This window comes from Limanda limanda, chromosome 7 (genome assembly GCF_963576545.1).
Source record: "Limanda limanda chromosome 7, fLimLim1.1, whole genome shotgun sequence".
NCBI classification, from domain to species: domain Eukaryota; kingdom Metazoa; phylum Chordata; class Actinopteri; order Pleuronectiformes; family Pleuronectidae; genus Limanda; species Limanda limanda.
In genome coordinates this window covers 17,764,972-17,789,081 of record NC_083642.1, presented here as the reverse complement: position 1 = coordinate 17,789,081, position 24,110 = coordinate 17,764,972, and the positions used below count along the sequence as shown (strand labels likewise).

The 24,110-nt window shown below is 42.1% G+C and overlaps 1 protein-coding gene across 1 annotated transcript in view; it reads right to left on the bottom strand.

Moving 5' to 3' along the window:
• The window catches only part of LOC133005659 (forkhead box protein J3-like), a 43,364-nt gene extending 19,920 nt beyond the window's left edge, over positions 1–23,444 (bottom strand). Inside the window, exons 1-4 of the mRNA XM_061075406.1 lie at positions 23,082–23,444; positions 9,034–9,108; positions 6,950–7,033; positions 43–144 (exon numbers count right to left, since the gene is read on the bottom strand). Coding sequence (XP_060931389.1) covers positions 43–144; positions 6,950–7,033; positions 9,034–9,108; positions 23,082–23,444 — 624 coding nt within the window. The remainder of the gene's footprint in view (positions 1–42; positions 145–6,949; positions 7,034–9,033; positions 9,109–23,081) is intronic.
• Between the last annotated feature and the right edge of the window lie 666 nt (positions 23,445–24,110).

Sequence of the window (24,110 nt, the reverse complement as noted above, 5' to 3'; positions counted from 1 at the left end):
CTCAACACACACGAATACACACAGTACAAGGTGGTGCCATACCTTGTTGGTTACAGCATTGATGGCCAGAGTGGGAGACGCCCCTCCTGACATGATGCAGTCCATCCTCAGAGACTCCGACTCCAGGCTGTAAGGAGTAGATGCCTGCCGGAGAACAGATTATCAAATAAATAATTAAGACTCCAAATTAATCTTTGCTTCCAGTGCATCGCCAACAAAGACCTTTTGACATGTCACAGCTTTAAAAGCACAGGGCGACACAGTAAAATCAATACAGGCTGAATTCCAATTAGCTGCTACAGTGTCAGGGTCATGGTATTTGCTTATACCGACACACAGAAATATCTTGCTGGGAATAGAACAGAGCCATTGTTAATGTTATCAATAACAGATAATCTGTAAGTGGTTATTTCATCTGACTGTCATAAAGGATCGCAAATAGAAGATTTAAATAAGATCTGTTTTACAACATTATTATGCATATTTATGTAGCAAGGCACCATTTCTGAAAGGAGGTTTCAACTCAGTATTATCCAGAAATTACTATGTTCATGAGAAAAATCAGTTTCCTCCTAATTAGGATAATCAGCTCCTTAAATTGCTAAGAGTTTAATGGCAAAACGTTGTATTTGCATACAACGGTTATAAATTTGAACTATTTGGAATAAAGCGTTAAGGAGTTATTGCACTTTCAAGGAAATCAGTGTTTGGTCATGAATATGAAAATATTTGCAAAGAGATGCTCCCAAATCTAATCAGATCATCTACTACAGATGAGGAACCTGTGGTGTAAGTGTGAAGAGTGGCACAGAGTGTCATCGTGGTGCGATAATAAAACCAGTGTGATGCTAATGAACACATGACTGCTAGCCTAATACACAGTTGTTATATCCTATTATATTATTCTATTATAAACCAAAGTTTGCGACACTGAATTAATCATGTTTCACTAATGACTCCACAGTCTAGTGGTGGCCAACAGTGCAGAATTTGATTTTGATCCAATAGCCATTATAAGTCATATCTATATCAATACTCTCTGGTTATTTTTGGGCATGAAATGGGAAAAGAGAATGGGGAATTCCCATTCCCTCTGCTGCATCTGATGCACTTCTAGACTTTATATTTTGAATTCAAACAGGTCATTAGAGTTCGAATATGAATTTTTCTGTTGAATGCATGTTCACATTTTGAATAAAAAGTGAGATCCCTGCCAGAGTTTCATAATGATACAATAATATTTTACAAAATATGAAGGTCTCAAACTTTGTTTTGTGCCGTTGCTTCAGTGTAGAGCTACGTGCAGCAATCTCTACCCCTCTCACACACACACATGCACACTGACTATCAGCAGCACCAGGATAAATCCTGCAGGCCCATCAAAACATCCATAACATTTGTACCACCATCTGCAGGGAGACATGATTCCAGACGCATGTGTCCTGGCGTGTGCACTGTAGCAGTGACAGAGATGTCATTATTCCTATTTTAAGTTTGTGTCCCATCAAAATAGTTTCAATGTCGTTATTTACTCTACAAAAATATATAGATCTGTTTTGAGCAGTTTCTGTACTGTCATGTAAGGCAGAGATATATGTTAAAAAAGGTGAATGCATCATTAATAGGCGACTTATAAATATAATAACATTTTCACCAAATGCTTTGTCAAACATGAGTATTTTCTCTGTTAATTGGGATTGGTCAGACCACTCCTATCAGAGGCCATAGGATACAAATGAATGACAATAATCCCAGAGTCATCACAGGGAAGGAGGCCTTTATCACTGCTTGAGGCTTGTAAAGGGCAAGTCAAGAATTGCAGAGTGCAGTAGTTCAAGTTATCTTTTTATTCTGGTGACTAAGTGCACGAATACCTTTTAACCCTTAGCTGTTAAGTGTTTCCTATTCATTAATATGCAAAATAATTTTGAATATGTCCTCCACTGACTGCACACGCAGGAGAGTGACAGTAAAAATGAGGAAAGCAATGAAACGTGACAACGGTTATGAGAATTTTGTGAAAGATGCCACTTCACGATTCTGTAGGAAGCTTCCTGAATCATCACCGCGCCCCGGGCTCCTCTATGTGAACTAGTTGAGGTGCGCTTCATTTAAAAAGGCTGGACTTTGGACACTTACACAGTCTGGACTGTAGACACATCACTACACTTGATAAGATAAATCAAGCCATCCTCATGTATTATTCACACATCTAAAATGTTTTCACCAGCAGTTCATTTTTTCAGCGTTCCTCACACAAAGCTAAAGTATGAGTGTGGGGATATGGGGAACTATTCAAAGATCGATGAGGGGCTAAATTGACGCCTGCAGAAAAAAAAGAAAGAAAGAAAGCAATAAGAAAATGAGGACAATATTTTTCCTCCTTGTCTGACTCCTTTCAGGGTTCAAGGCGGCTCGCCTGCCTTCCCAAACTGCTTACAGTAAGAGGATTGGTTGGCAACAATGCAATCTTTAATTTATGATAAACTCCAAGCGAAACGGGTTGTCGGTTCCCTGGTGGAGGCACTTAAAAAGAAGACAATGTGGAGGTGAAGAGAGGAGTGAGGAAGGCTTGTGGGAGAAGGAGGGGAAAAGAGGAAGAATGGGTAGTGAGATAATTGAGTGGTGACGGACAGACAGAGGCAAAGAAGAAATGAAAGGGGCTGATTATGCTGGGGGCACAGGTACTAAACTAAGTGTACACTGCCTGTCTACACATTTATACAATGCATTTATGCAGCTGACGTTTAGCCTCGCTGTCAACTTCAAATATTTCCACTTGCACAGATGCTGTCATCAGGAGACTTTAAAGACTTTGACTGGGTAGCCTAGGTGTAACCAAACCCCAGTGAAAACAGCACGACATATTCAGCCCAGGGTTTTTTTCTTCTTCCCAGGCCGTAACACTGCTATAAATCTTACCACTTAAAACCTCCCTGTTTCTCCTTAGCCCATGTGACAGCCCACAGTGTGTCTGCCAGCGGTGCAAGTGAGGCGTAAAAAAAGGGGTCGAAGGGCCCATCCATGTAAGAAGAGATGACAAGCCTCTGAATTAATTAATGTTTGTAATAAAAAAAAAAAAAAATCGTTGGTGAAGAAAATATGTCTAATGGCAGCCCCGGGGCCTTCTGTGGTAATTAACTGGAACACAAGCCTGGAATACTCTCCCTCCTCCCCCTCTCACTTTTTTCCCTCCTTCCCCTTGCAGCTTGACTTTTTCCTCATGCTCTCACTACCTTGATGTCTTTTTCACTTCTTTTCCCGCCTGCATCCTTTTTTTTTGTCGCTTCCTTCTACCCCACACCCGTCTCTGTTTTACCTCAATTCTTCCTCCCATGAACAACTGTGATTGTGCACTTTGCCGATCCCCGCCTGCCTGCGCTCCCTGGAGAGGAGACGGCGATACAGGCAAGGAGGAGGCAGAGACGGAGGGAAAGAGTGGCAGACACACACGAAGATAATGATCAAGATGCACAACCGGTGACACAGACACGGGATGAGGAAGGAAGGGAGATGAGTCGTTGTGCTGCACCGTGATGAAAGAACCTGCAGGTTTTCTTTAATGCAATGACAAAGGGAGTTGTGGTGTACATTCCGAAAAACCTCAGAGAGCTTCAGCGACGCTGTTTGGATGCAGCCAGGCCCGGCACATCGGCTGATTTCACTAATTGGTTGCTCAACCATGGCTGAAGAAAGTGTCGTCGTTCTACCTGGAGACGAAGAGGACCTAGATTCCTTCTAAAATACTAGAATAGCACTCAGTAGAGTAGATCCAGCCACACCAGATATGCCTGATTTTTTTTCATTAGATCCATGAATTCTTCTATGTGAAAATTAGGGGAAATGCTGAAGAATGTTAAAGAAAGTAAAAACTATTCCTGGATACGCCCACTGATCCGGATCCGGTACAAAATGTCATGGTTTCTTCCTTAACCCATCTCACATCTTTCCACCAAGTTTTGTGGTTATCAATCCGTATGTTTTTGCATATTCTTGCTTACAATCAAACATACAAACCAACCAACACAAAGGAGCGGAAACCTAACCTCTTTAGCAGATGTAATTAATTAGTTTTGTTTGTTTACTCACGTAAAAATGTGTAGTATATACTGTATATTGTTGGAGTTTGAGCTGAGGTGATGCTCAAAAAGGAATTTCATCTGTTTATCATGTTTCTTTGTACGCAATCTGTATTTTGATATTTCCATCAATACAACCAACACTAGTTTGAAAGACACAGACAGCTAAATACAAAATTTACAGTAACCAGAGATAAAGACTCAAAACAACATAGATGCGAAAGATAGAGGTTATGTAAAACATGTGATACATCATGATGCTCACTCTGCACTGCGTCTGTATTCAGGTTAATGACTTACCAGCAGCTGTATTCTGCCGAGCTGATGCAGGGTCACATGTATATTTAGCCTCAGGAGCTGTCAATCAAACTAATTTTCAATCCTACAACGTCACTTAGGTTTTTTCTGCTGTTTCTGTGAAATCCTGGAAATAGCAAGAGTCTGTGGTTGATATGTTATAACATGCAAGTCAAACCCACCTGACCTGGAGAACATACAATCATGACATTGTTTAATTGAGAGAACCTGCTTGACTTCTGTTCTGGCACTTGGCATTAGAGCCCGATAGGTTTATCGATTAGCCGATATTAGTCTTTCACAATCATCAGTATCTTGTTATATTTTTAACAAGATGTGCATTAGCAGTAGTGCAGTGTCTGTGCTAAACATGCCTGTTTGGAATGAGCTGTTTGCTTTGCTGGTGAGGCTGGTTGCAGCTTTCCTCCTGAAACTATTAAAGTGACCTGCATTTAACTGCTGCTCGGCTGCAGGACTCAGTCCACAGAACTCTGAGCCTGCACCCCCCCTGGTGCTGTTCACCTGTTTATTCAAAGTTCGGTGAAGCTCGACACAGAATCTCAAACATGAGAATCAGATTTCAATGCTGTGGTTGTGAATACGCCTGTTCTGGTGACCATGCCCTCTGTCAACTATTATTAATTATTAGATAAGATTGTACATGCATTTTTTATTTTTATTTAAAATTGTATATATATTTAGCTATATTTTTTGTTTTCTTTTATTTATCAAGCCTCAATTACATTTCAGGCTCTAGTTGCGAAATACAAAATGGGGGGAGAGAATCCTATATTAAGTCTTGGTATCAACCAAATGGTACAAAGCAAGGACAAACCTGCTTGTTCACCACACACAGGAAAATGGTGTATATTTTTGTGTCTTTACAAAGTAGTAACACAAACAGATCCTATTAAACTATCATCTGGTTCTGGTGCAGTGGACAGTTAGACTGATAGAGACCCTTCAAACAAGCGTAACGTGCAGAAGAGAAAACAAATCCACAAAGGGAGGAATACAGGAACCTGCATGTTTCATTATCTCCACAGTGAGGTTAATTAGTACCACAGGCAAGCAGGTAGCCTACCACATGGATGTGAGTGGTCAGCTAGTGGTCAGTGGTCACTCTCTCAGTAAACGTACAAGTGTGAAGTGTATCTTTTCCCTTTCACACCATGTTCTTGTTTTTTTTCCTTGGTATCATTGATCTTGCTCATAATCCCGGACCCTGTGGTGCAGGTGCTGTGGGCACCATGAGCTCCTGGTCAAGAAAACTAAATGTACACCACTGAATCACTCAAATTACACATAGAAGAATAACAAAATGAATTTACTGATGTGTTTTAAATGGTCATTTGATTTGCGTTATTCAGTTAGACTCTAACTGTTAGAGTCTGATTGACGCAAGCATTTCACTGCGCCGTCATAGCTTAAAACAGCTTCCTGATCTGCTGTTTTATCCTTGCATCAGTGTAGCATGGAAAAAAACGACAAGTCAAATATTTCTGAAACGTTTCAAGTGCAAAGAGATTTTCCCAATGTGCTCCTGTGTCATCTCACACTGCCACATCAGCGAAGCTTTCTCTGACAGTGCTCGCATCTTTTTGAGACCCAAAAACGAGGTGATACATCTCAAGGGGTTTATCCCATTACAATACATTTCTGACACATATTGTCCGCAAAATCATGACTTTGATGATGGAAACAGATGGTTTTGTTGGGACACACATGGTTTTGCAGCATTCTTTTTTTCTGTAAGTCAGTCTGCATTGTACTTCTGGAGATATTAAGACCACCGGTAGCTGCAGAGTGAGTGCTCCTCACGTTCATGCTGCTCTTTGACATTAAATCATTCCACTACCTCAAGTCGTGGGGTCCACTCCGTGATGTCTGCGAACACAGACTGGATGTTTCCCCATTTTCTCCCATCCTTCATAAATGAAGCCAAAATATAACGGATATGATTTTGAATGGAGTCCGAGTCTGCGCAGTAGCAACTTGGGGATGGAGCCGTGGTGGCGCATTTATTTGCTCGACCAATCCTGAGTCACTCTCATGTGTCAATCATGACATTTCACCTTGTTTTTATAACATCTAATAACTAATTAATAATAACATTTAAACATCAATGTGATAAGAACTACCTCACATCAACCATCTTAGGTTTCTGTATCACTGGATTTACAACCTATAGTGCAACCAGCCACCAGGAGGCAATCAAGATATTTTGGCTTGATTTCTCTGGACCTCTCATGGCGTCCATCTTTACAGTCTTTCTTAACGGGCTCAGGCAGCTGCAGACAAGGACCCAGGCCGAGACTGAGTAAGAAAGAGGCAACTACTTGCTCAGGGTCAGAATTAGCTCACAGCAATTAGCATGCATCAGCTCTGAAGGATAACTTGTTTTGTTTACTACATTCTGTGAACTTTACCTTCACCCTGTACATCCTTTACAAAAACCTAGCAGTTCAAAAAGTGTATTTAATATTGACATTGAACCGACAGATTCTTAGTATGGTGCGGAAATATTCATCACATCATAGAGCTTTTAAAATCAACGTGGTTCAGGTACGTACCCTTTCTCCAGATCGTGGTCTTTTCTTGGGCCTGCTGGGAACTGTGTCTTCTTTAGGGTTGGTATCTATGGCCCAGTAGGAACCCTGGAGAGTGAAACAAACACGTTGTGAGGTCTCATGTTTGGTGGAAGTTGCTTGATTATTTCTCATATGCTTGTGATTCTTTGTAGGTTTAAGACCATTGATAAGGAGTCAATGGTGATCGGTACATATTCTCTCTTTTTGAATGTAAAACTGGATCAGAGTAAAAACCTTAAAATTCTCAATTCACAATTTCACACGGTGCTTGAAAATACTTATAATTATATATGAAGTATATGAAAGACACAATGTCACAACAAGAGGACACCATAAATAAACTAGCACATATTCCATGAGGAGATTAGGTTTTGTTCAGGATCCTGTCCAGCTGACTGTTAAAATCACTGTATTTAGTAAATAATTGATTCAAGCCAGTCAGTAGATCATAGAAATGGGACCACTATGTATGTACCAGATGTATGGGTATTATTAATGTTGTATACATTTCTATAACTTTGTATCTGTCAATTTATGTTTTATATCCATCACATTCTCTGACACATTTTCATCCGTTTCTGATGAACAGTGCAGTGGATGGATCTCCCTCTCGTCTGATAAAACCAACGTATCTGTTGTTATTCCAGCTCTGTATCCAATCAGTTTTCTCTCGCTTTAGTTATACTGCAGCGCACGCTGCTGCTTCCTCTCCCCAGAAAACCCACTGAAATCCTTTTGATACACAATGTTTAAAACGCAGCAGCCTCCAAAATAAACACATACAGTGAGAGAGGAGGAAATCAATTGCTTTTAGGTCCTTGATTTCCTCCTGGTCTGATTTTATTTTATTTTCTCCCTTTCATTTTTTCCCTCTTCCCTCCCAAGGAGGTCCAAAGCTGCAGACTGAATTCAGGAGGTTCATCTAGGCCACACACTCACAAACACACAAACAAACACACAAACACATACGGCCCGCTCCACACCTCCCTCCCTCAAACTCACTTCTTCTCCTCCCCCTGTCTCTCAGTCCCACATCACTGAACAGTACACAGCCAATTAACGTTAGCACATGCATGATTTAGCTTCTCCCCTCTCTCTATGGCTTCAAACAGAGCGTGTACGTTCAACCTGGCACAGATGACCCCCCCTCTCTTCACTCCACCGCCGAGGTATCGACCGCTTCGATCCACGGTCTGAGTTAAGGTGCGAGTCAGGTCCAGGTCGGTCTAATCAGGGGGGAGCCCGCTCTCCGCTTTTTTTGTCTTTGGCTGACTATGTGCCTCCGCTCAAGCCCAAGGATTTTGTTTGAATTATTTAAACCTTCTTCCCCCTAATTCATTTTTCAATGGCTCCAAAATCCCCGCAGCCTGGAGACTACTCCCCGCACCCCCACCCCAAACAAAATGAGTTGAGAAAGCTCGATGAAAAAGTTTGGTGCACACCGATTAGTTTTGGTTTGGGGCGGATCGCTCCTCATGTTAACCATGTGATGACCTGACATGGAGACATTTGAGCGTTTGATAAAAAGTAAGGACAAGCTTCATTGATCAGCTGTAATTATATACTTTCCCCTGTCCGAGGGATTCAGCACAAACAAGGTCTTGACATATTGTTGTTATCAAACGTAAAACCTATCAAAAACGTCCTCTGATTGTGTATGTGTGTGTGTGTGCGTGCGTGCGTGCGTGCGTGCGTGGGCCTAATACAGTTTAACAGATGCGTGGATGGCCTTGCACCTGAAGGAGTGTGCCTACATATACATATTATTCATTACTGCCAGTGTCACATTATTACTTGGCAGAATCAATATCAGAGGAGCCACGGAAAATAAAGAAAGCAGCATTATGCATTCAGCACAGCCCGGGCTACGGAGCTACAAATTGCTTTTAAGTGCGGACACCGCGCACACACGCGGCACGAGGGCGAGCGAACACGTGAAAAGTAATCGCTGTAGCCTCTGCCTTATTTGTAGGTCCGCGGAAATAGGTTTGCATTTTACTCTGTGAATCACACCGTATTTCATGCTGTGCTTTTCAGTCGCATTACATTGTTTGGGAAATACTTACTTTTCCAGGGTCGTCTTTGGAGCGAGGCACTTTGAGAAAACACTTGTTCAGGGACAGGTTGTGTCGTATAGAATTCTGCAGGCAGTGACAGGCAGTCGTAGAGAAAACAGAGGGAGAGGAAGGGGAGGAAAAAGACAAAACATTGTTACAGAGTAAATCCATTAAATCCACTTTTTCCCAACAAGTAAATTACATTCACACCAACATTACTATCAACTGACTCTAGTCTATGGTGTTCACTGGAAACACACGACCCTTTGCCTTTTTGAACTTAACTGTCCTCTTCACCTCAGCAGCAGAGGTGTCACAAGAAAAATCTGAGGGGTCAGAAATATTTATTATACATAATATTTAGTTTTTTTTTTCTACTTCTCTCTAATTCTCCTTTTCTTGTCTCAACAGTTTGAGAAGGAACAATGACCTTGGTTGAACTGCTCATCAGTATTTTCAACTGTGTATAGCAGTATGCAGTATTTGTTTGGGGCAAATCCACATTTTCTACGTTTACCAGTAAGAGGACTTTTACAGAATAAACATTGCAGAAAGGATGTGCATTTATATTTACATTTTAAGTTTATCTTCCTAATTCATGCTGTTATTTTCTTTTTTTATTCAAATTTATCTATAATGGAATTTATTAAACTTTAAAATATCACGAGGGTTCGTTAACAACATCTTAGGAATCATTGCTAATTTTTTTTTTAAATTGACAAATCCTCCCAATATCAACGCCAAAAATATCCCAGCCATGTTGCACATTTGAAGCCAGAGTCTGCGCAGTCACAATCTGGGGATGGAACCGTGGCAGCGAGGTCTTGCTAATACATGCTCTCAACCAATTGTGAGTCAGTCTTAGCTGTCAATCATGACGTGTGATCTTGTTTTTATAATATTAAATAACTAATTAAAACCAAACGTACCAGACAAATGAGCTCTTAAACGCATCAGTGTGATGAGAAATACCCATCTGCTAACTTGGAGGAGGCCTATACTAATTTGTCAGACGTGTGAGGGTGTGGATGGGAGTGTGAGTTGTTGTGTGGTGACTCTGACTGGTGTTCTCTGTGCTTTGAATGGATTATTTGAATAAGTGAATGGTACAAGTTTGAGCTAAGGACTGGGTGTTAAACTGGACTTTGTGAAAATTCTATTTCAAATATAGTTCTGGCCATAATGAGGGCGAGCTGACATTTCTACAATTTGTAACACCTCGTATTGTGCGAGTGCATTTGTGTGGTGTGCATGAGATGGAGAGAAGGGGGGGGGGAGCGAGAGAGAGAGAGAGAGAGAGAGAGAGATGGAGAGAGAGAGAGAGCGAGCCTGAAGGAGAGAGAGAGCTAACCTGACATGAACCTGATCTCCTTCAGGCTCCCGTTCTCTGCTCATCTGCTGCTGTTAATTAATACCACTGGGGAGGAGGAGGAGGAGGGGAAAATACAGAGGGATGGGAGGAATTTCTCTTCTCCCGTGTTCCCACTGCTCTACACTTGCTTTGTTTCTCCTACAACCACCATCTCGCTCTCTCTCTCTCTTGCTCTCATGTCTCTCGCATACCATAGCAGCCGAGTCCACCTCTGCCTCGCCCCTGCTCCTCCCGCCAGAAAAGCTGTGGCGGTTCTCGGCTCCTCTACTTAGCGGGTCACTGGCTGCTTGCGGCCGTCCATCAAGGAAACGTGTGACAGTCTTGTGATGAGAAAGGATCGGAGGACTGCCACCAGCTTGGCACACAAAGGCAACCATCTGTTCCAAAAACTTTCCTGCGGGAGGTGGCGGTGGATCATTAGCACCGAGTCCGCCCGTCACTTCGGCAGCGAGCCCGTCTAGAACTTTACCTCCACCTCCACCGACTGTTTGTTTATTTACACACTTCTTCTTGCTGTTTCTACACACCCGTGCATGACTTGCAACCCTGTGTATTTCCGTCATTGCAGTGCACCCATTTCTCACTTTCATGCATTTGTATTCTCTGTTTAGGCTCAGCCGTACACCGAAAAGTTAAAAAATCTCTGGGGAGTATTATTTCTAGGAGGGTTTAGGGCACAGGAAGCTTGTTTTTCTCATATACACTGGTAATGTCAGGAAAATAAACATCACGTTTTCAAATCAAATTAATTTCCTTAAGATGTTTTACTTGAAAACAAATTCCAGTAGATGCTCTAACGGTGAATATAAGTCATCACCGAGCCAGGACACCACAACAAACGGTATTTTCATCCATCCATTGCCTATAGTGCTTATCCCCAGGAGCCAATGGGTGAGTGGCAGGGTACACCATGGACAGGTCTCCAGCCAATCACAGGATCGCCGTACAGAGACAAAAACAATTTCCAAATACAGCCATTTTGGATTCTCCAATTAACCAAACCCTAATCTGCATGTCTTAATTGTCTTTGGACTGTGGGAGGACGACAGAGTACTCAGGGAAAACCCACTGAGAAATGGATGGAGCATTCGAACCCCGTACAGAAAGACCCCGGAAGCCTGAGAACATGTGAACTGTCAAAAAGAGAGCCTGGCTGAAATGTTCTTCGAGTGAGGCACATTCTTGCTGTGAGGAACACTGCGCTAACCGCTGCACCACCTGAAGGGAACGTGAAATTTCATGAAAATCTAATATTCCCTGATACGAGTCAAAACATCATCTCGTGGATTTCATGTTACCATGGTATTCCTCGTATTTATGTTTTCTGCCGTCACTGGTTTCATAAGAGGGGAATTAACAATGAATGCTGCTTGTCAAAATGAACCTGTAATTATGTTGTTCAAGCTTCAATTATCTCCCATTAGTTACTGACAGAATTAAATCAACATGTACACATTTCAAGGCGAAATCTACATCCACAGTATTTTCATATCATATTCATATTCAATTCCATCTAAGATTTGTGTACTTTCAGACTCTTTGTACTCTGAAGTCCCATACACAATATACACACACAGACACACACACACTGTTGCCACCCACACATTTTTTTTGAAGGTCAATGACACTTAAAAACTGCTTCTTTTTTCTTGCCAGTGACAAGAAGCTGGACATGAAAGGACCAAAAAATAAAAACACAATTTCACCACTGAGATAGTTGCAAGGACATGCATGTACGTACGTGTGTGTGCTGTGCATCTTTGTGTGTGTGTGTGTTTGTGAGACAGCGTCTTTGTGTGTATAAATGCGTAGTGAGATGGGAGAACATCTTTCCACCCGGAGAGCACATATTGTTCACGTTGATGCTTGAGTGCGACTGCCGTCTTCCCTACATGTTAAGAAACAGTAATCTCCTCTTACTGAATAGGAATGGTCATCATCAATAAATGCACTGATTAGCAGTGCTGTGAAGTAAAATAATGAGATTCTCTGCTGTGTCCTCCTTCCACCCACTCCTCTCCCTGCCTGATTAATGAGCTTATCGGGCCGGGCCGGGGCCACGCCATTCCTGCCCAGCAGCTGATAGATCACACAGTCACCAGCATCGTGTGTGAGTGTGTCTCTTTGTGTAGGAAAAACAGTGAAGAGGACTGATGGTTTATCCCCATATCTTTGGCATCAAAATAAAAAACACAACATAAACACTCATCGTTTCCACAGCAGGAAATTGTCTGTAAATACAGTTAATCGCTGTTTGCTTTCTCTAAACGCAGCGGGTCAGACAAGCTATTGGCAGGATCGACGTGATTGGGGTTTTTCTGACACTCTCGGGTTTTGTACACAAAGATTTGGTCTTTAAAGCTGAAACATAAGCTCAGCCCAAAACATATCAAACATGTCAAAATGTTTAAAACAGATTAGATCTGAAAAGTAAATGTTTATGTAACTAAATACGTGATGATAAAAGATGTTAGAAGATGGTATGATTTATAGCATGTTAAAATAAAAATAAATGTATTGATTTGTGATACTGCCTTGGCAATAACATAAAAATGTATTAATCATTATTTCTTGTGTCTCAAATCATTATGAAATTTGATATTTTAAAACAAAAATCTGCTGTGTGTATGCATGATTACACTGTGTATATGATTTTGAGTGAAAACTAGAATGCACATGCATCCATCTATTGTACAATCTACTCTAAGGCGTGCAGTTAATAATAATGATTATAGATCGGTGTGTATGTGTGGTATGGTATATACAGGATGTATTGTGTGTGTGGTAGTGGATGCAGCAGCCTCGGCTTAACATAGGGCGCAGCATCGTGGACATGAGGAGGCTAGTTACATAAGGTGGACTTGATAAGCATGGATGACTTTCTAACTAAATGCAATGTGATATAATGTGATGTGTGACAAAAAGTCAGGTTTTGGAAATATGCTTTTGGGTTGAGGTGTGTATGTGTATGTGTGTGTGTGTGTGTGTGTATATTTTCACACAGGGGAAAAGTGAAGTTACATAAGTGGGTAGGTTTGGAAGATCTGGGTCATGGCAGCTGAGTTAAACACAAAGGGGCAACAGGAGGTGACATTTCCTCAAAACTCAATTAAACGGTCTTGAGAAGTGATGTGTCATAAGCGAGGCAAAAACACTTACAACTCAAAATAGAATTGATGACAGTGAAATGGTTAGCTGGTGAAGCTGGGCGCTCTGGAAACGTCACATAGAGCTTCTTTGTTGGGGGATGTTTTTTGCGTGGCTAATCTTCCAGAGGTCACAGTGTGATTCATTGTCAGCACAGGACATGTCAGGTGACTGAGATTCAAAGGTGAAAGACTATGTGCATCCCAATGAGAAAAGTAAAAAAGTAACAGCGACTCCCATGTAACCTCAGCTATTACATAATAGATTTGATAAAGTAAGAAACCGCCCCGTTTTCCGCTCGGCACCTGTAATGCAAACTCAACACTTCCTCCACCTGATTCCCATTAACCCACCTCCCCAGCTGTTCACAGGGAACAAGCTCTCTCTGTGCCCTGGAAGGCTTTTATTATGAAAAGTCTGCAGGCTGTGTTGGGCTTCACTTACTGCTGCTTTCAATATTAAGTACAATAATCAGTTAAAAGTAATCAGTCAGTATACCTTCAGACACGCACTGAACTGCAGTCAATCTCCTAAAATTATCCAGAGGAGCCGTATGAGAGCAAACGTCAATTGTTCCAGACATTCTGTGGAGTTTCTCCTGCAGCCACATAGATAAAACTCCAGCTAATGTCAGAATCAGCCCACGAGAGAGAACAGCAGGGGATCCTCCAGAGGATTTACCGCTAGTGAGTGGGTGTGATGAGAGGCAAAACAAAAATAACAACAAAAAAAGATGGCAAATATCTAAGGATGAAGAAAAAGAGCCAAAGACGTAGAAGACACCTTATGAAACCACATTTAATTTCACTGTTTTCATTGTTTTGGAAGCTTCAACAAATTACAAACACTAATTTATAACAGTCTCCTAAACATGTCAATTTTTTATAATAATTCTTTGAGAAATCAAAAAAAATATTGAAAAACTCCAATCTTGCAAGGTTATAGAAAGAAGCACTTCCCTGGTCCAGATCCTCACAAAGTATGAATTCTTCCCTGACGCATTTCACATCCTTCCACCAAGTTTCAAATAATCTGTCCAGTAGTTTTTGCATAATCCTGCTAAATAATGGACTGACACACACCCATCAAAATATAACCTCCTTAGTGGTAAGAATGCAAATTACACTCAAATACCATCACAGCCTTTCTGTAAAGATGTCAATACTGTGGATGTTTAAGTTTTTGTTTGACAGTAAATTCCCTGATTTGGCTTGATAAGCAGTAACAGGAGCCTCCGGTTAGCGAGGTAAGACAACCAGCCTTAATCTCTGTGGTGGTGTGAATCCCTCTGAGACACCTGGTCAACTGTGTCTCTGCGGGGAGACAGGGGTCAAAGGGCAAAGGGTTTGCTGGCCAGAGAATTAACCTATCGAGCGCTGCTGAGTCTGACATACACGCAGACAAACAGATGCACACCTACGCAGCAGTATTCAGGAGAGTCTCTCCCATGCCCTTCAGGATGAAAGTAGTGTGGTGTCATTGAGGTAGTCCGTGTGCGCCCACAGACAGATCCAGAGACAGAGAAACAGAGAAGGGAGAGAAGGACTGAAGAAAGAGCGGGAGGAGATATTTGGAGAAAAAAGAGAGGGGGTAGAGATTTCGCTAACTTTCAGCTGAACCCATACAGTGCATGAGGAGGGTGAGATGTGGGGAAGTTTGAAAGGATAAGGAGGAGGAGGAGGAGGAGGAGGAGGAGGAGGAGGAGGAGGAGGAGGAGGAGGAGGGAGGTTGCAGGGAGGCACAAAGAGAAAGAGCTGGAGTCAGCAGGAAGAGGGAGCGCGGAGGTAAACGCGCACATACGGACAGGTGTCTCAGATGTGAACGTCCCCTGGGTTCTGAGCATCATCGAGACTCCTTATTATATCCTGATGGTGACGGAGTGACAGACGCTCCCCGAGAATACGGGGTTGGATACAAGTCACTATGCTTCAAACCCCATCTAATACATATTCATTTCATTTGATGGACCCTTCCCCCGCCCTCTCCACTCCCTCACTGAACTACTTCACACAAGTCATCTATAAGACGAGAGGTGTGTGCGTGCACGTGCGTGCGTGTTTATATACTGTTGTGAGTTCTTTGTGTAAGCATCAGTTTTGCTTGAGCATGCACATGCACCAGCATTTCTGTAGGCAGGTGTGTGCACCTGCGCATGTACACGTGTACTGTGAATATGTGTGTGCATGTTTACAGCACCACCACAGACAAGACATGTTTTTGCTGTATGTACTGTATCCAAACAAACTTTAAGTTAGATTATTGAAAAGCTGAAAAGGTAAATTTCTCCAAACTTTTCCGTTCGTATGCTCACATGGGCTCCCTCCACATTTCCCGGGCATTTTACTAAGGGGTTGTCAGGATACCTTTAGGAAAATGTCCGGAACACCTGACTCCGACATTTGCGTTCTCACATAAAGCTCCTCTGGAAATTTCTGGAAAATGTCCAAAGTTCAGTGCACATCAGTCTGAAAGCAGCTATAGGGAGTTTTCTTAGAAATATCGCCACACACACACTTGATCGTGGGGTCTACATGTTTCAAACCAGGAGAAAAGAAACATCTACAGATTTCTCTAATGCTCTATGAACTACTCTGATGTTATTTAAGGTCTGACAAAAGACAGGCCCGTGTCTCTTTGCTGCATGTGAACCTTGGGACTAGCGAATAAGCTCATTCTGTGGTATAATTATTGCATTCCAGAGAGCTAGGGAAACCAGCCTTAAGCCTATTATTAGCCATATGGAGGGTGCTACAGGCCTGGCTGGTTAGAGAGGGAAATGTGTTGCTGGACGGGTGCCAAATCCTCCAGGAGATAGCAAGACAAAGTCCTTGCTTTTAATTAAGAATTTAATACTGAGACTGCTATTAGTGATTAGTATGTAATTAAAAGCTCTAGCAGTGTTTCACATACAAGTTTAATTAGATTTAATTAGAAAAATTATGTTGCAGGCTATATATTTTGGCTCAATTATCCAAAGATGTTTTCATGTAACAGAAGTGAAAGTATGACTTGTGTTGTATTGTTTTTGCGTTAAGGCCTCACTCCATAGATGAGGAAAGTGGATAAAATGTCTGTTTGTGGATCCTTTCTCTAAAATGATTCCAGGAAAAGTCTGGGATATTGTTGTGAGGGGGTTTAAATGGACAAGATTATTAGATTTGGTGACTTAGTTGTTATTTGGATAAAGTACAGGATGGCAACAGGATGGTCTCAATCATATTCTGATTTCCTTAATCATCAAAAATATGCCATGTAACACAGAGCATGCAGTATAATGAATTCCACCACTTATTTTGGTTCAGTAATTCTGGTGGTCATCAAATGTTACAAACACTTGAAAAGAAATGGATTTAAAATGTAATTTACAGTTGATTGAGTGAATACCCAAATATATATGGTCATGAAGAGAATGAACACCAGTATCTGAATGTCCGTTCATAAAATACTTCATCATGTTTGAATGGCTTTGTACTGAGACCTGTTAAATGTGGACAATAAACCAGTTCAGGATCTATTCTACAAATAAATGTGCCTTGCTTATACACTTATTTATATTTATAATAGTTACTTTATTAATTTTCTAAAATGCAAGAATTTGTGTTTATCGTTGGAACACACACTTTGGAACTGTAGTGGGAAGCTACAGTAAACCTGCATTCGGGTAAGAGAAGAGTAAAAAAAAGCTACCTTTACTTTTCATTATGTCTATTATTACGTATTTTTTCGAATTATTTTAAATATGCACTTGTTGGCACTTGTTTTTAAAACTGCTGCTTTTTTGTAATTTTTTTAACTGTTTCAAAGGGAACACGGGTCCTGAGAAAACCAATTCTGTTCCACTGTACATTTTAAAGCTGTAGCTGGAATGACATAAATAAACTTGAAACTGAGACTGAAACTGAAACTGCAACCTGGTAAAGGTTACAGTTTGTGGCTTATTTTGTTTTCTACCGTTTTATTAAACTCACAATCAACAATCAGCTCTAATAGCAAAGTACTAACGATATTTTATAGCATAGTTTTATTATGATTAGGATTAATTAACAGAGGCTTGAGTCCTCCTGCAGCTGCCGCAGGTTCAGCTCTGACTCGGCCCTTTGCTGCCTTCCCTCTCTCTCTCCCCACTTCCAGCTTACACTGTCCTATCAATGAAGGCACAATGTCCAAACATACCTGGAAAAAGGTTTAATATGAATTACAACAACTCTATATATCATATATGTTATGTACTATGTATTTCTACCATTGTGTCAAAAGGGAGACTTTGACCTTGAGGCCTGGATACACACATCTGGACAACAGACTGGTTGACTTTACATTAAAACTGGGAATGCTGGGGTGCATGTGGCTGTTCTGTATGTGTTACTTAGTGACGAGGGAATAAACACACAGTCAGAGGTGAGACTCAATAAAAAAAAAAAAAGAAGCAGACAGCTGTGTCATTTTCCCAGTCACCATTATCAGACTCTTTTAAAATGCCTCCCTGGAAAACACAAACATGACCTACAGAGACGTAAGGAGACATAAGAAGACAGCTACACACACTCATGTCTGACCCAGCGCACAAACAAAGACATCAACCTGTACACAGAGCCACACACATGTACACACTACACACACATGGACTCACACTGCACACTGTTTTCGAAAGATCTTCTCCAGACTGTCTCAAAGCTGAGTCACAGCTGAAGTTTCACCACAGACACGGGCTCAGGAGCCTCGGTGCAGCTCCAGCCAAATAATGACTCCCAGCAGCCAATGACAACAGCTTTCCTGCACATATGTGAGTACACTTGACACTGTGCGCCGACCTCCACTGCTCTCACTCGCAGATCTCTCGCAGAGCAGGCAGGAGAGGATGGAAGCCAGAATAATGGCCCAGCGCTGATTCATATCAGGTGATTGTCTGTGTTCGGCCAAAGGCCAAAGGCCATCGCGGTTCTGCTGCCCTTTACAACGTCACATTAGGCCCAGCTAATTTGCAGGCAATTAGCCTGGCTGCATGGGAGCTAGCCTGAGGCGACTGGTGGGGTCGCAAGAGATCAGGTTAGTCAGCACAGGCTGCAGAAAACCATTTGGTGGAGGTACAGGTTTCGACTTCATTTCTGAAGCTGTAAATAATGAGAAATCCTTTGTGTGTGACTAATATAATGATGAGGGGAGATTTAAACAACCAGCATCACCCATCATTATGTTCAGAAGGGACAACATAGACATGAACAAATCAATATATATATATTTAACTTATTCATTTAATTGGTGAGTAATATGCAAAAATAATTTGTGAAAAATAACCACCACCAGCTGCTAGAGTCAAATGTGACATGTTTAAATTGCTTGTTTCAGCCGACCACCCGTCCAAACTTTGTTATGCTCCATAATGGAAAACATAAAATCAGAATAACAACCTATGTCACAACAGATCTAGAAAGGTGCTCTGATGGTGCATCCCTCCAACAAGGTTAATGTCCTATCTCACCATGTCAAAGCAGTGTTTACCATATATTTTTGCTTGCCACAGTTTTCACAAACTAAAACTCTTTTGTCCACTTCTCTGTTACATTTGCACCATTTCTGCATTGTATAGCCGTGTCATCCATAAAGTTGTTACAGTCCACGCAGACAGTCAGACCTCAGGGTTTCACCTGCAGTTGTAAGTATACCCACAAGTGACATGAAATGTAGTTCTGTCTCTTACATGAGATCTTGTCTTTCATTCTTCAGTCAGTGCACCTTACCATCGTAATCTGTTGCATGTGAGACCGACCTTCGGGCACGTGCGTGCACCCCCGCTACCGGCATAGAGTGAATGAAATCTGTGGGAAACACTGAAACCTAAATGAAAAGAAATTCCTGGATTGGTCCATTTATTCAGATCCGCTCCAATTAATGACTTCTTCCTTGGGCCATATCCCATCCCTCCACAAGATTTCATGGAAATCGGTTCAATAGTTTTTGTGTAATCCTTCTAACCATCAAACAAACAAACAAGCGCAGACAAAGGCATAACCTCCTTGGCGGACGTAATTAAGATGTGAGTGCACTTATTAAGACAAAATTTAAAAGAATACTGAAGGGGATGTTCTCAAGGTCAGATTTTTGAGTACAGTCCTTCTCAAAACACCAAAACCTTATTACATTACAGAAGACTCACTGTTACTAACTAAAGAACAACAGACAACAGACAGGGAGCAAGAAAGAGAGGCCCCCCCGAGTGGCTGATGGTCTCCCGCTGCACGCTCATTATGGGTTGTGGTATAAGTGGTCCCTAAAGTGAAAAGGACACGTGGGTGTGAAGGGGCTGCGAGGAGATGTTACAGAGGCCTGGGAGAGTAGAGCGATGCACAATGTAGGACACTGACAGAGAGAGGCAGAGGTTTGAAAAGATAACATAGGGGAGATAACACCATTTCCAGAGATGGAAAAAATACATATAATAGAATGACGCAGCCTGATGCAACGCTGTTTGCATTCCACTCTAGTTTACAGCTTTTCTTTAAAAATGCCATCCATGCATGTTACACAAGATGAATTTAGAAGCGTCAACAAACTCCGTACACAAATAGCTTATGCAAGCTTGTGCTGTTTAATTTTGGTACTTTTTTTTTTGTTGCAGATTCTAAACCTCCTGCTCAGCTCCGGAGGAAAACTTTTCATCATCATTACTTCTCAGATGAAAAGAGCTCTCCATATTCATACCAGGCTACCACACAGAAATCTCATGAGCTCGGAAAGCGACATGATTATAACAGCTAACTAGATTCACTGCTAAATGCATTTGAAAGTGTGTGCGTTCTTGCATGTGCGCGTGCGTCTCCGTGTTGGTGTGTAGATGAGACGCATGCAGCGAGCTTATGTTGTTTGAGCAGCGTACAAATGTGTGTGATTTCTAAGGATGGAATCTGATGTATACGTGTGTGTGTGCCCGCATGTGTGTGTGTGTGTGTGTGTGTGTGTGTGTGTGTGATGCCCTGGTTTCAACTCTGCTGTTCCTGCACTCTCACATTATCATACGGAGCAGACGTAGTGCGTGTGCTGGGTTGTAAAACTCTCCTCTGCTCTCTGACAGTCTCCCCCCCTCATCTCCTCTCCTGCTGAGCTCCCTGTGTGTAATCTGTAGACTGCACACGTACACTGCCTACCTGAGTGGGAGTCTCTGCTGGTGGACGAGATTGTGTGTGTGTGTATGGGCGTGCACGTGTATGTGTGGCAGACTGTGAAGGGAGCCGCGCACCGTACCACGTATGAGATGTTTTCTAAAAGCTCAAGTGCTTCGCCTTGAGTCTTCACATTTAGAAAACACATTTCAAAGAGTGTACTTTGCAACATGTGCATGTGTGAGTCCACCGTGTCTGCAGAACATGGCAGCCACACAATCTGTGTGCCTGCGTCCCACTGTGTACAGCTGACAGCAATCACCTGAACTGGAATGAACCAGACTTATGTAACTTTCCCCGTGATGGCCATGGCTGGTATTAAACAAGCCCCACTGTGTTTACTGTGCTTGGTCGGGTCATCGAGGAAGAGAACGTCTGCAGCCTTTTATCAGAGACAAATACAGAGATGTGAGTGGGGCTTTACCTCGAAATATTGGAGATTGTTCAATTTGTTATAGTTTATAAACAGGTCAGTGGCTGTGAAGATGAGTCTTCGCCACACAAATGTGAAACACTGTATTATACCATGTAACAATCTCAATGTAGAAATAAAGACAAACTCAATTTGCATATTTCCGAGTATCTTGGAGTCTTGTAGATTTTGGAAAATGTATTTTAAAATGATGAGGGTATTGGATGCTATTCACTCACAAAGCTCAAAAAACCAATTGGTTATTGCATGCACAATGACGTAGACATGACAGATTTCCCTTTCATACACATTGAGGTTTGGTGACTCTGGAGTCCTATTCTAACGATAGGTGTCGCCACTGAGAAACCACACCACCAGAAAAAGACCATGAAGAAGAAACACAACAAGAACCAGTAACAGTAGAAGCAATCTCCCTTCAGAAGCTCCCTGGGAATCTCGATACTGGGGTCATAGACACGCTGTGCATGTCAAGATAAAAAAGTCGGAGGTGCAAGACCAGCCAGAATGAAAACGGAAATTAGGAAACTTTGTGTTAAGTATCTTGCAATGAACTCTCTGCACTGATATCATAGTGTCTGAACATGTGAAAATTAAACCAGAAGGCCATCAGAGTGGTGCTTTACTGATGTTATTATAATGCAGCTACACATTGAATATAATAAAGGTACAATTATGGGAAACAAACACATCCTGGCACCCAAATACAACCAGAAGGAAATAGGCAGCCATGAACCGTAGTGAAGAAAAGCCTGAATGGTCTAAATAACCCCTATCGCCTCTCAGAGAGCTAATTGATTGAATCCCACATGCAGGTAAAGGAGCTCTGCCAACACAACCTGGCTTGTATTATAACCTTTTTGTCTCCATTTCTGGCGTGCATCTCTGCTTAGGGAATGCTGCGTTGAAGATTATAGACAGGGGAACAAACGCAGGTTCATGAAAAGGGAAAGAAGAAGAGAGGAGAGGAGTGAGTGACTGAGAGAGTGAAGGAGAGATGCTGGGGGAGGTAGTTGTGGTGGTGGAGTGCAAGTGCTTGGGAGATGAAGATAGAGAGTGAAAGAGTGAGAAATAATGAGAGAAGAAGAAAAAATGCTCCCGCTCTCAGAGAGACGAATAGGGTGATAGTTTGCAGACAGCCTTTTCAATGTGTCAGTGGAGGGACTATATCCATCCCCTTCTTCACTAATAAGGTAGAGAATCCCCAAGACACATCCATAAGGATCTGTTCATTTGTCTCCAATAACACAGCCACCTTTCTGCTCATATTAGCCAGGATTTGCATAGCTACATTTACATAAGGATTTAATAATGTCGTCTGAATGAGACGAAATGCACCCGTCAATCATTCCTGGTTCACTAAAAGGTTTCTGTGCTCTTCGAGGCAACCACAGGATCTGATTATTGCATTTTGAGGACTACCAACAGGGTGAGGGGCTTGATTAGGTTTTATACAAATTGTAATCCAGTGTGAGGTTAGATTTCTTTTATCAAATCTAGGTTGAGCTTTTGATATTTGAAAATGATTAAAAACTTAACTTAACTTAACTTGATTCGATGGAGATCTACAATCAGCTTTTGTTGGAGGTTAGAGAAACATCACGAGTAGCTAAGACTTGAAAATGAAGATGTGAAGGATGAAGTATTGAAATAATTGTGCTCACCAATTCAATTTTGCACATCTTCTGTAAATGCAGTTAATTATGAGCTACCACCTCCAAAACTGGAGGTCAACACCAATGAAAAATAGGGAAGCTTGCAATGTGAATGTTTTGCACATTGCCATTTCCTAACATAAAATAGTGAGGACTCGGAGAGATATACGACAGTGTTGTGTTTTTTGGTTAATACATCTCTTAAGTCGTCCTGGAATCAGACCCACAGTGGAACCAGCTATCAGAACCCAAACCTAATGAGTAAAACCCAAATCACAGAGTTGCTCTCGTCTTACCTTCCAGCCGCTGCCTGCCTCTCGGTAGTAGGGGAAGTTGTCACAGATCCACTGATAGATCTCACTGAGGGTCATCCGTTTGCGTGGCGAGCCATTGATGGCGAAGGTGATGAGACTGGCGTAGCTGTACGGCGGTTTGCCATCTCTGTGCTGTGCAGCCTCCTCCTGGTCCAGCGTCGTCCCTGGGTCCAGATGAACAATTTTTTTGCCAGGCCCTTGCCCGTGATGGTGACCGTGGTGGTGGAGGTGTCCGTGATGGTGGCTGAGGTGGTGTCCCGTGTCCCCCTTCTGGATGGCTGCCCTCATGCTCAGCTGGGGGAGCCAGTCCATCGAGGTCAGGCTGCTCTCCAGCTCAGAGGTCATGGTGTTCGTAGGTTGGTTGGGTGGGTGGGGGTCAAAGGGAGGACGGGTGAAAGGCTCAGCCACGTGGCGTGTGCAGGATCTACTTTTGGCTCACTGAATGGGTGCTGTGCAGCAGCCTTGGCTCAAGTCTGGAAGGAGCAGGAGGTTTGTTTACTACGTCTATTCATCTTCTTTAGCTGGAGCAGAAAGCAGATTTGGCAGAAACACACAGATGTTAACTTGCACATTATTTTCCACACACAGTCTAGCTTTGCATAATGGGAAACTAAATATTTTGGCATGTTCATCACTTGATCCTCAACAATGCACATAACATGATCTACAATGTGAGCTGTGGATACGAAGCAGGTTGAAACAAACTGTTTTATTCCATTAATTACACAGTGGGAGGCAAAGCAGTATGGGGTAGGAGGTATGTGTTTTAGTGTCTTACTTTTCCCATTCCTTTCCATCTTTCTTTGGGCCAGCGCATCTGGGCAAGTCACCGAAGTGAAAGGTAGAGTCCTTGCCTCGTGCATGTTCACAAGTTCTTCATTTAGCCACTGCAATGGCCGCTGCTGCAACACACAAACAGAGAAAAAACCACACAAGACGATGAGCTTGCTCTGCCAGACTGCCTTCATGAGATATTAATATCACACAACCGCTCAACTGGCCTCGGCATCT